Here is an 11,560-nt window from a genome sequence, read left to right on the forward strand (position 1 = left end):
TGGAGAAGGAAATGCCTCCCATGTTCTTTGCTTTCCTACAATGATCTGTTGGAGTCATGAATGGCATGACCTAAAACAACTTTGGAAAGGGAATATTTTATTTCAACATAAGGGTCACTGTTCCTCTTCCAGGGAAGCTAGACAGGAAGTGAAACAGAGAGCATGCTTCCTCACATGTTCCTCAGCCTCCTGCTCACCCATGATTTTTTGTTTGTTTGTTCAATTTTTGAGACAGGGTTTCTCTGTGTAGCCTTGGCTGCCCTGGACTCACTCCAAATGGCTGGCCTCAAACTCACAGAGATCTGACTGCCTCTGCAGACCCTCCCAGTGCTGGGATTAAAGGCACACCCAGCTCACCCATGAGTTTTATGTAACCCAAGAACACCTAGCCAGGTTCTGCCTGCCTGGATGGATGCTCCTACATCATGTAACAATAAAGAAAATGCCCCCATTCATGCCCTAAGACACTGTGGTCCAGTAATGCATGAACTCAGGTAATGATGGGCTGTGTGAGGTTGACAGCTGAAGCTAAGGAGGGCACGTGCACCTTCAGGGTTCCTCACCTCTGTCAATGCTTTGGTTGCTGAAGACTGAAGTGTCATTAAGGCTTAGGGACAGCAATATTATGTGAATTACTGAGGGTGAACCAGGGTTGAAAGATAACTGACACCTTCACCACATCCTTCACATGGTAGCACTGATGTTCAGGATGAAGATCGCTGTTACTTAAGATATGAAGAAGCACTATAAGCCTGTGATTCCCTTCACGTTTGGACAGTTTCTCTGCAGACTGAGCTTTCCCGATGGTGGAAAGTGATGACTGCATGCTAAAGCACGCACCATCCTTCACACGTGCATGGCTTCTCAACTTCCATGGATTCCTTTGACTTGGGTAAGGTCTGAATATTTAGCAAGATTTATCACATTGCACACACGTGTCAAGTTTATATTAAGAATGAATTCCTTGATGTCTTTTAAGGGATGAAGATCGGAAAAACTGTTTGCCACACTCATTACATTTATAGGGTTTCTCTCCAGTATGAACAATGTGGTGCTGATTGAGGCTATCAAGCCTAGAAAAGGCTTTTCCACATTGTTGGCATATGTGGGGTTTCTCTCCAGTATGAATTCTCTGGTGTGCAGTTAGGGCTGAGTAATTAGGAAAGGCATAGTGGCATTCCCCACACTTATAAGCATGGATTTTTTGGTGTTTCTTAAGGTCTAAAGTGGAGTAAAACATTTTGCCACATATTTCACATTTGTAAGATTTCTCCCCAGAATGACGCAATTTGTGCCAAGGAAGGTATGAGAGAGTGGAAAATCTTTTCCCACACTGTTCACATTTGTATGGTTTCTCTCCAGAATGAAATCTTTGGTGATCCTGAAGGTGTGGAAAGGAATAAAACCTTTTGCCACATTCTCCACACTTGTAGGAATTCTCTTCAGAATGAATTCTTTGATGGCGCTTAAGGAATGCAGAAGAGTAAAATGCCTTGTCACAGTCTTTGCACTTATAGGGTTTCCTTCCAGCATGGACTCTTTGATGTCGCTTAAGCAATGAAGGATAGTGAAATGCTTTGCCACAGTCTGCACACTTGTAGGGCTTCTCTGCAGAATGAATTATTTGATGCTTCTTAAGCAATGAAGGGCAGTAAAATAACTTCCCACATTCCTCACACTTGTAGGGTCTCTCTGCAGAATGAACTCTTTGATGTACCTTAAGCAATGAAGGGTAGGAAAAGACTTTGGCACATTCTTCACACTTGTATGGTTTTTCTCCAGTATGATTTCTCTGGTGTCTATAATGGGTTGAGCGAGTACTAAAGGCCTTACCACATTGTTCACACTTGTAGGGTTTTTCTCCAGTATGTATTCTCTGGTGTTCAGCAAGCTTTGAATGAGTATTAAAGGCCTTACCACATTCTTCACACTTGTAGGGTTTGTCTCCAGTATGAACTCTCTGGTGTATAGAAAGTCTAGAGCGAATACGAAATGCCTTCCCACATTCTTTACACTTGTAGGGGTTCTCCCCCGGATGGATTCTCTGGCACTGAATAAGCAGTGAATTACAGTAAAAGGCCTTGCTGTAATCTTTCCATTTATTGAGTGTTTTTCCTGTTGACCAAAGTTGAGATATCAACAAAAGCTTAGCACATTCTTTATATTTATGCTTATCTTTAAATGCAGATATTACTCATACTTACATTGTTACTGATAAACCAAAAACAACACTAAATTTCTACACCTATATTCATTGAGCATAATTTTAAAAATACAGTAGGTAGAAACAATCTAAACTTCTACTGAAGTAAAAGCCTGGTCAAATTGAACATAGAAATAATAGCAGGCCAGGTGGTAGTGGTGCACAGCTTTAATCTCAGCACTCTGGAGGCAAAGGCAGGGAGATAACTATGAGTTCGAGGTCAGGCTGGTCTACATAGTGAGTTCTAGGACAGCCAAATGTACACAGAGAAACCCTGTCTCAAAACAAACAAACAAACAAATTATACATAAAAAAGCAAACAAACTAAACCAAAAAACACAAAAAGAAAGAATGGAGCATTATTCAAATTAAGTATCTAAATAAGTAGTAATTATCTATGATGCATAACAAAAGGTATTATGCAAATGAAAATACATTCTTTAAACAAACATAGGTAATATACATGGACACACATGATATCAACTTGGTGGCTGCGTGAGATTGAAGCAATATAGAAATACCATTTATATTCTAAGTATGAATTTTAGAATTTTTAGGTATGAATAGAAACATGCATAACAAATATGTCTACAATAATCTTAAATACTATACCTCACAGATTTCACATAGCATTTATTTTTTATTTGGATGACAAACATCTCAATGATATCAAAACTATGAAAAAACTCTATAGGCTCACCTATGAATATCAACTTCTGCTAAAGACAATATGTTGTCAACAAAACAGTGTTAAAATTCGCTCACTTTCTAAGAATTATTAATCTTCTGGATAAAACAATAGCTGAGCAATGAAAAGAGACAATGTGCAAGACATTAAAACCTGAGACTCATGTTTGCACATGAAGTGGAAACACACAGTTCTGATGGTCACATAAGGAGAGCTCGTATTTTTCGTTATCTTACATTGTCCTGAAGTGTTTATCATTGGATATACCATCCATAAAATTATGTAGGTTACATACAGACAAATGGTTACAGGTTAGCCACTGCCAAGTAACACACAGTCAAATTGCCAAGTCACAAAAAAAACAATCTTGAATCCATAGTATTCTGAAAACTTATTGATGAGCTGTTAAAATTCTTCTAGTGTTGGGCAGTTTAAATCTATGAGTATATAGTGACAAAGTACGTGCATTATAAATCTTTAGTAGTGAGTGTGTGATAGGGAAAAAAATGAGAATGCACTTTCATCATTCAAAAAGAACTCTGATGAAGTGATTTTAATCAACGTGAATATAAATGATAAAAATATATTTATGTGTAAAGTTACTGTCTTACGATGGATTTACACCTAGGTCTTTAGAAATGTATGTAAATGTTTAGGTTTAGAACACAGTGCAAAGTCAGTTACAATGTAAACTAAAAAAAAAAAAAATGAAGATTTTGCTGGGTGCAGTAATGCACACCTGTAATCCCAGCACTCTGGGAGGCAGAGGTGGGCAGATGTTTTTGAGTTTGAGGCTAGTCTGGTTTACAAAATGAGTTCAGAACAAGCAAGGCTACGGAGAATCCCTGTCTCTAAAAATCAAACCAAAAAAATAAAGAGAGAAAGAAAAAGGGAAGAAGAGGAGGAGGAGGAGGAGAAAGGGAGGAGGTAGAGAAGAAGGAGGAGGAGAAGAAGCAATGACGACGTCCACCTTTGGAAGTCACTGTAAAGGCAAGCACATCTCACTGTCAGAGAAATACTAACCTTAAGAGACACAAACTACCATAATCACTGAGAGATGTGCTTCTTTAATCAAAGATATGAGAGAAGAGACCTAAAGAATGATTTCCACCACAGCATTGTGTCTCCGTGAATACGGTAAAGCCTGGCTCTCTGTTGGATCTTTGGACCTCAACTCTGTCCTCTGACCCCCTGCCCCTTTCCTACACACCTGGGTGCACAGGGGTTGCAGCTGGTCTCGTCACAGCAGTAGGCCCTTGTCTTTGCTCCAGAAATGTCACCAGCTGTGGCTTAGAGACAGAAAGACCTGTTTGTAGGAAAAGAAAACAAGACTGTTTGAGTGCTCTTCTACTGAGAACTGACATGTCCCTTCCAAGAAACAGTGTTTATAAGGAAAGAGAAGATGCAACACATGATTGCAGACAATTAGTTCCTTAAATGATTTCTGACAGGATCATTACAATATGTGAAGAAATTTACAATATCCAGATTCTGAGCTTAATTTAAAGGAAAAGGCATTAAAACTGAATTGTGAAATATTGTCTTCTTCTTCTTTCTTCTTCTTCTTCTTCTTCTTCTTCTTCTTCTTCTTCTTCTTTCTTTCTTTCTTTCTTTCTGTTTTTTATTTTTGTTTTTGTTTTTTTGAGACAGGGTTTCTCTGCGTAGCCTTGGCTGTCCTGGACTGGCCTTGTAGATCAGGCTGGCCTTGAACTCACAGTAATCCACCTGCTTCTACCTCCTGAGTGCTGGGATTAAAGGCGTGCACCATTACCCCTGGCTGAAACACTTTCATCAATGTATAAGGTACATTCCTATTACAACAGGGTTTCTAACATCCCCAGTACTGTGAAGGATGCATTCTTCCAACACAGACAAGCTAAACACACAAAAGAGAGAGCAATGTTTCTCAGCTAAACATATTCCCTAATTTTTTTTTTAAAGCCAGGAATATGAAACTTGCTGTTGGGAAACACATGCTCCCGTGAAATAATGTATAGAGTGAGGAAGCCACATGTTGACAGGTAAATAAGAATTCACAGTGGAAGTGATCCTCACCCAGGAAATCAAGGTTGCTGTAATTCTCCAACATCACATCCCTGTACAAATTCCACTGAGCGGAGTTCAGACATTCCCTCTCTTCTGGAGAAAAATCAATGGCCACATCCCAGAATGACAGCATTTCCTGTAATGAAAATCAATGAATTATACCACACTTTTAATGAATTAAAACCATTAATAACAGGCATTGGGGGTCTAGTTCTTGGTCACTGTCAGACAGCTAGGGTAATTTGAGAGGAGGTAACTTCAGTTGGAATGTGCATTCCACATTCCTGTAAGCAACCCTATCGGAGGCTGGGATTCACTGATATGAGACAACCGGGCTCATGGTGAATGGTGCAACCCCTGGGCAGGTGGTCTTAGATCATTTAAGAAAGCAGGATGAGCAAGCCATGAAGACCAAGCAAGTAAGCAGGTTCCTGCCCTGACTTCCCTCAGTGATAGGCTATTACCTGAAGTTGAACTTATGTTGAAATTCATCCATTCTTCAACAAGTTACTTTGGTCATAGTGCTTATCACTGTAATAGAAGCTCTAACTAACATTCACATCTTGTACTTGTTTACACAGTTCTATATTTTGCCCAGGATAAAAAGAGAGCTAGAATGCGTCTAACATAGGTGAGGAATATTCTTTAGACACTTCAGGAGAGGTCACATGATCTCATACTGGACCCATCTTCAGGGAAGGAAAAGACAGATCATACAAGCCCATGTGGATACTCTACTTTTAAGTCAGTTGTAAGGTAAAATGAATGCTTCTATAGGAAAACATTCTGGGTCTAGCACCAGCATGCTGGTTTTATGTACCACCCAGATAGACATTTCTCACAGGAGAACGTCAAGGTGAAGGAAAAGGACCGGCTCAGTACTTTATATGCACAATCCTGAATATGAAATGCAACGAACATGTAGATTATGATGCAGCAGCTCTGGGCTGAGGTCTGTATTCTTTACTTTGACAGGGCTCAGTAGCAATGCTAATGAGAGTGCACCAAGAGACACAAGATGGAGCGGCCAACAGATAGAAGAAAAGGAAGAACTCAGACAAATTATAATGTAGGTGTCAGAAGCAGTTAAAAACCAGCAGGTAGAGGAATAACAATTTTTTTTTTAGTATTTCCAATATACTGAAAATCATTTTGATCTTCTTGTCATTTCTGCTTTCCACTTTTTCCCAGAAAGAAACGTTTGACATATTCCTAAAGTATGTGACACCTCACTGTGGTGTGTCCAGGAATTCTAACTGGTGGTTGTGGGGACTGAGTGAAAATAGCCCCCATAGGCACATGTATTTGAATGCTTTGTCCACATAAGTGGAACTCGTTGGGAGAGATTAGGTGATGTGGCCTTTTCAGAGTAGGTGTGGTCCTTTGGGAAGAGGTGTGTTAATGGAGGTGGGCTTTGAGGCTTCAAAAGCCAAATCAGTCTGTCTGTCTCTGTGTCTGTCTGTCTGTCTGTCTCTCTTCCTCCCTCCCTCCGTTCCCCACCCACCGTCTTGACTATGGATTAGCATGTATGATCTCACCTTCCGCTCCAGCACCATGCCTGCCCACTGCCACCATGCTGATCATGAACTGACCATCTGAAACCATATGCAGGCCTCAAATTAAATGCTGTTTTATAAGTCATGTTCATAATCTTTCCTCACAGTAATACAACAGTGACTAAGAGAGCAGTGGTAACATTTTTTTCTTATTTTTAAATTTACAATATTTCACTTTATTTCTTCATATTATTGAATAAGATTCCAAAATGACTTGTAAGAGAAATCATATTCTATCTCCCCTTTTTACTGAATAAATAAGATATTTCTATATCAGTGAAGTACTTTACAATACTTTTATGGATAAACCTTGCATAGTCTTTCCATCAGTTTTAGTATGTTAATGTCCTCTAATTTTTTTATTATTAAAATGTCGAAATTGCTGTCTTAAATGCTTCTGAAATGTACACAACATAATGTTTACATACATCCGGCATTCAGGACAACAGTACTGTGAGCTTTGCCTCCTATGGCACTGTTTCAGAGCATCCATATTTAGTACGTCCACAAGCCCTGAGAAAAACCATTGTATTTCCAACTTCTCTGAGTTACAACGCTATATATACATTTAACATATGTATGAGATCAGGTGATACAAAAAGATACAGGTCTTTTTGTGCCTGAACTAATTTCCAGTTTCAGCCATATCTTTATAAGTTACATGCCTTTATCCTTTTTCTTCTGAAATATTTAGTTAAAATGTAATTACCACATTTCCAAGTCTCTCTCCTAACTCCAATCATGGTCCCTTGTGAGTTCCATGACCTTATGTTCCAGACATACATTCTCTTCCAAGATCTATGAACAAACTGTCCGTGGGTATTTGCCTAGGCTTCTAGACCTCTGGATCAGACCTATGTCTAATCAGACAGCTGATGCTTTTGCCAAGGTGTCAGTGGCACTGCGCCACCTTGAGGGCTGCCTGGCCACATTAGTCATTGCTGTGGCTCACTGGCATCACAGCTAAACGGGACTACTTAGTGCGTCTCTCCCTTGGAAGCTTGCAAAGCTTCACAGGCAGGGAAAATGCTCGGCGTGGAGAGCTGCAGGAACTCAGGGCAGAGTGAAGATGGAAACATCCTGAGAGAACCAAACAGATCCCCAGTGGTGAACGTACTGCAAGGACCGCTGCTTAATGCTGACCACCAGCACAGGCCACCACTGTTCCATATGGGAAGTGTCTGCTGTGCTCAGGCCACTCTCCTCGCTGTGGGCTTCCTGTGACGGGAGGGCAGAAGGCCACCAGGATCTCACTTAGTTGGGATTTTAACCAATATAATTAAAGCAAATAATTTTAAAGGAAGCTGGATGGAGAAGAAATGCAAATAAATTCTTGCCCGGGGTGGGTTGGCGGTGGGGAGACCACAAACTGATTCATTACAAACTGCTGCAAATTGATTCTAATCCCTGAACTGGGACTGCAGTCGTCTGTCCTCCGCTTGAGTGGAGGCTGGTCCTAGAGACAAGCCTACCACAACAGAGTGGACAAAGCTGAATTCATAAGAACTCCTGTATCTATGTCAGTGTTCCTGAGATATATATATATACCAATTAAACAACACATTGCTTTAAAAAAAGAAAAAACAACAAAACACCAAATGCATCATCAAGTGACAATGCATTGACCTGTCCCAACCTTTGACACACACACACACACACACACACACACACACGCTCGGCACACAGCAATCATTAACTTTTGCTTTAAGTTAACACATTTTTGCAAAAAATGCTAATTCAGATACTGGAAATGGAACCCTAAAAAGGACGTGATAGACCATATGCAATGTATTTATTGAAAAAAATGAAATGAATAATTAGAATTTTAGCTTAAATAGAAATATCACGTTTTCCTCTGTATGCCAGATGTCTAGGTACATTTGGATTTTAAAAAATCAGTATATCATTACTGAATCTTCTTAATGTACTAGTAAGTGGTATATATCCAGTACACAGTTGGGACTCAGTTGTCACCCACTGACCTACTTTTATGTAGCTACCACAGAGAGAAGAACAATGGGGTGCAGGATTTAAAGAGTTGGACAGCTAAACTGACACACACTTTTCAACTCAAAATATGTCACTGAATTTGAAAATAATTTTCGATGGACTCAGTGACAGAAACTTTTCTAATACTCAAAGACAAAGTAATGAAAAAAAATCTATGTTTCTCAAGTTTATTCCACACATTCATGTTTGGTTTCTACTCAGTTCTGTTCAAATAACACCTACAATTTCTTTCAATGGTCTCTGAAACTGAATCCATTATCCAGCACTTTCCCCTCAGGGTTTTTCAAGACATGGCTTGTGTAACACAGCAAGTACTGTGAAAACCAGTAACACCCTCATGTCATCACTTACACAAACATTAGCATACAAGGAAAAGATCCTACAATAAATAAAGTCCTCCTCGCAAAAGAGCAAGGAATGACAGTTCATTTTGCTGGTTGGATGACACAATACCACATGTTAACGACAGTAGAGGATGTGGCTGTCATTACCTAAGTGCAGAGCAGGGGTTCCATTTGACTAACTGTAGAGAAGCATTACACACACACACACACACACACACACACACACACACACCTGTGGTATAAGGAAGAAGAGGGCATCCAGGAGTCAGAGAAGCAGGCATGGATGTAAACCACCGTGGGCTGCCTCAGGCAAGGAGAATCCCAGAGCAGAAGTGAGGTCTGCTTACTTTAAATTCCATGACTACACACCGATCTGTGAGTTCTTCCTCACTCTGCTGAGCTGACACAAAAGCCTGGCAGCCTAAAACAAAACGAGCTTTCCCACCTGTTCCTGGGGCCCCTGCTGATCATCTGGCTCAAGCAGGTGAAGGCAGAACAAGGCACTGTGCGCCAGTCATCCTGTCTTTCTTGAAAATAACTGACCATAACTGTTAGGATTCTGCTTCAGTCTGCCTACCTGTGATGTCACTGCTTACCTGCCACGGGGGCGTGGCCCTGCCGAGGGCCATATAAAAGACAGACCCTCCATCTGGCGCTCTCCCCACCCTTCTACCTCTCTACTTCCTCTCCTCTCCACTGTTTCTCTCTCTCTCTCTCCTTTTCTCTCTCTGGGGTACCCATTCCCCCTTTTCCTCTTCCCCCATGCTCATTTAATAAACTCTGTATAACATAACATCCGCCTGCTACCTTGTATTCTGTCATTATCTTTGTTTTTATATATAATAACTTAGAAGACCATTCACAGGCTTTAAAATCTCTCCAGCCCTCAGGGTGAAGCTGGGCATCGGCTTCCCCAGTTCTCACTCTCTCTGCGGTGGTCCCTCTCTCCGTTCGTCCGCTTCACCTGTGTTCCCTCACCCCTAGTCAAAGCTTTGCTTTACCAGGTGACTCTGGTGGACTTGTCCACAGGGTCCCAGCGTTTCCCAGCTGATACCTGTTGTGTCTCAGATTTTTTTTTCCCCCGTTTCATTCATCAACTGGCGACAACAAAGACAATTTAATACCCCCATGATCATAACTAGTTCTGTCGTGGAGCACGAGAGACAGAAAATCCACCTGCTCTAGATATACAGAGAGAATCGTCAATCTTCATCTGATGGTGGTTCAGCTAGTAACAGAATGGTTCCCCAGCCAGGTGGGAAAGTGAGCTCCCGGCACCACCTGAGGTGCAGGTAGTCAGCTGACCCACCAAGCCTGATGCTTACACATAGTCCACTACTGCGCAACCACCCTGCTCTCCTGTCCCAGAAGCTCTGGGAAGACTCGGTTGTGCTCAGAAATCTAACAAAACCACCACCAGACACGCCCTCTCTCCAGCCCAGACCTTAAGGCCCAGCATGTAAGGTCAGCGCAGGACCAACGGGTCAGCTTCTTCCGGTCTCCCGCCCACCGCAGCTCCGCTACCTCCAAGAAGAACTTGCACAGTGCCTCAGACTGCGCTGCTGCGTAGACCGACCTCCATGTCAGAGATGCAACTTGAGAGCTGAGCAGGACAGGACTCTCGTCCAACTTTGGGGAAAGAACACACTTTGAGACTGAATTAACAAGTACTGTTTCCGGAGTAGGTCCCTGTGACGACACAGAGGCCAGACTACATTTCCCAGAAGTCTGTGCGACGAAATTCCCGGAACTCAGGTAGAGCAATTTCTACTGTTTGGATTTGTCCCTAGTAGAGTATGGGAGGGAGAAGCCTAGTCTACTGTGCAGCCACAGGGAGCTAGGCTGGTTTTCACCTCCAGATCCACAACAGGAGACATATGAATGTGAGTCGAGCCTGTGACAGAAATATAAGGCTGACAACTCCTTTCTAGTCCATATGTTCTGATTTTGTTTGTTGTTGTGTTTTGTTTTGTTTTTTAGTTTTTCTGTGTAGCTTTGGCTGTCCTGGACTTGCTTTGTAGACCAGGCTGGCCTCGAACTCACAGCGATCAGCCTGCCTCTACCTCCCTGAGTGTGGGGATTACAGGCGTGTGCCATCACGCCTGGCTCAGTTTTACTTTTAAATAATGAAATATACACTAATGTGGAAATAAAAATTATCTTCTAAAGATGATTTTTCAAACCAGCCTTGGTGTGCTTAATTGAACCCTTAGGTGCTCGGCAGCTTACTGCAGAAGGACCCGAGATCCAAGGCTAGACTGGACAATTTATATAGAGAGACGTTCTTTCTCAAGAAAAAGTAGAAAAACTAGATAGGGAACTGGTTTAGGGTAAAGGCCTTGGGTGTAATGGAGGATTTGACTCAGCAATACACATACATACTCCTTGCTCTCGTGTACTGATGCCCTGTGTGAGCCATATATGCATCAGACTCTACAAGTGGTAACACTGTATTCCTGTGAACATTGGAACCCATACAGTGTTAGGAAGTGGGCCAAGGACACACAGATGGTTATGGTAATTGAACAAAGTTAAAAGTCCAGTTCTCTGGAGTTTATTTGCACAAAATTCCCAGAATCCATCTCAACATCTTTCCACATGCAAGTCCCTTGTCCACACTTGCATCCATTAATCCATGTAAGAAGTTTAGTTTCTGTAAGAGAGGTAGCAGAGCTTCACCCACTCTGCTTCCCCCGTGTACTCTAGTGCGTGT

The 11,560-nt window shown here is 41.6% G+C and overlaps 1 protein-coding gene across 8 annotated transcripts; it reads right to left on the bottom strand.

Annotated features, from left to right (window-relative positions):
- Positions 1–80: 80 nt before the first annotated feature.
- On the bottom strand, positions 81–10,559 carry LOC311598067 (uncharacterized protein). Of its 8 annotated transcripts, none has more exons than XM_084782874.1 (5): positions 10,372–10,558; positions 6,476–6,532; positions 4,947–5,073; positions 4,102–4,197; positions 81–2,115 (listed from the first exon to the last, which is right to left on the bottom strand). In XM_084782874.1, the coding sequence occupies exons 2-5, from the start codon at positions 6,491–6,493 to the stop codon at positions 950–952; spliced, it is 1,407 nt and encodes a 468-aa protein (XP_084639000.1). In that variant the 5' UTR covers positions 6,494–6,532; positions 10,372–10,558; the 3' UTR covers positions 81–949. The 8 variants fall into 8 exon arrangements, with proteins under 8 accessions (XP_084639000.1, XP_084639001.1, XP_084639002.1 ...); XM_084782875.1 differs by lacking the exon at positions 10,372–10,558 and adding an exon at positions 9,293–10,280; XM_084782876.1 differs by lacking the exon at positions 10,372–10,558 and adding an exon at positions 9,080–9,253.
- Between the last annotated feature and the right edge of the window lie 1,001 nt (positions 10,560–11,560).

The sequence above is a fragment of the Acomys minous genome, assembly GCF_964271855.1.
Source record: "Acomys minous genome assembly, chromosome: 5".
Taxonomy (NCBI): domain Eukaryota; kingdom Metazoa; phylum Chordata; class Mammalia; order Rodentia; family Muridae; genus Acomys; species Acomys minous.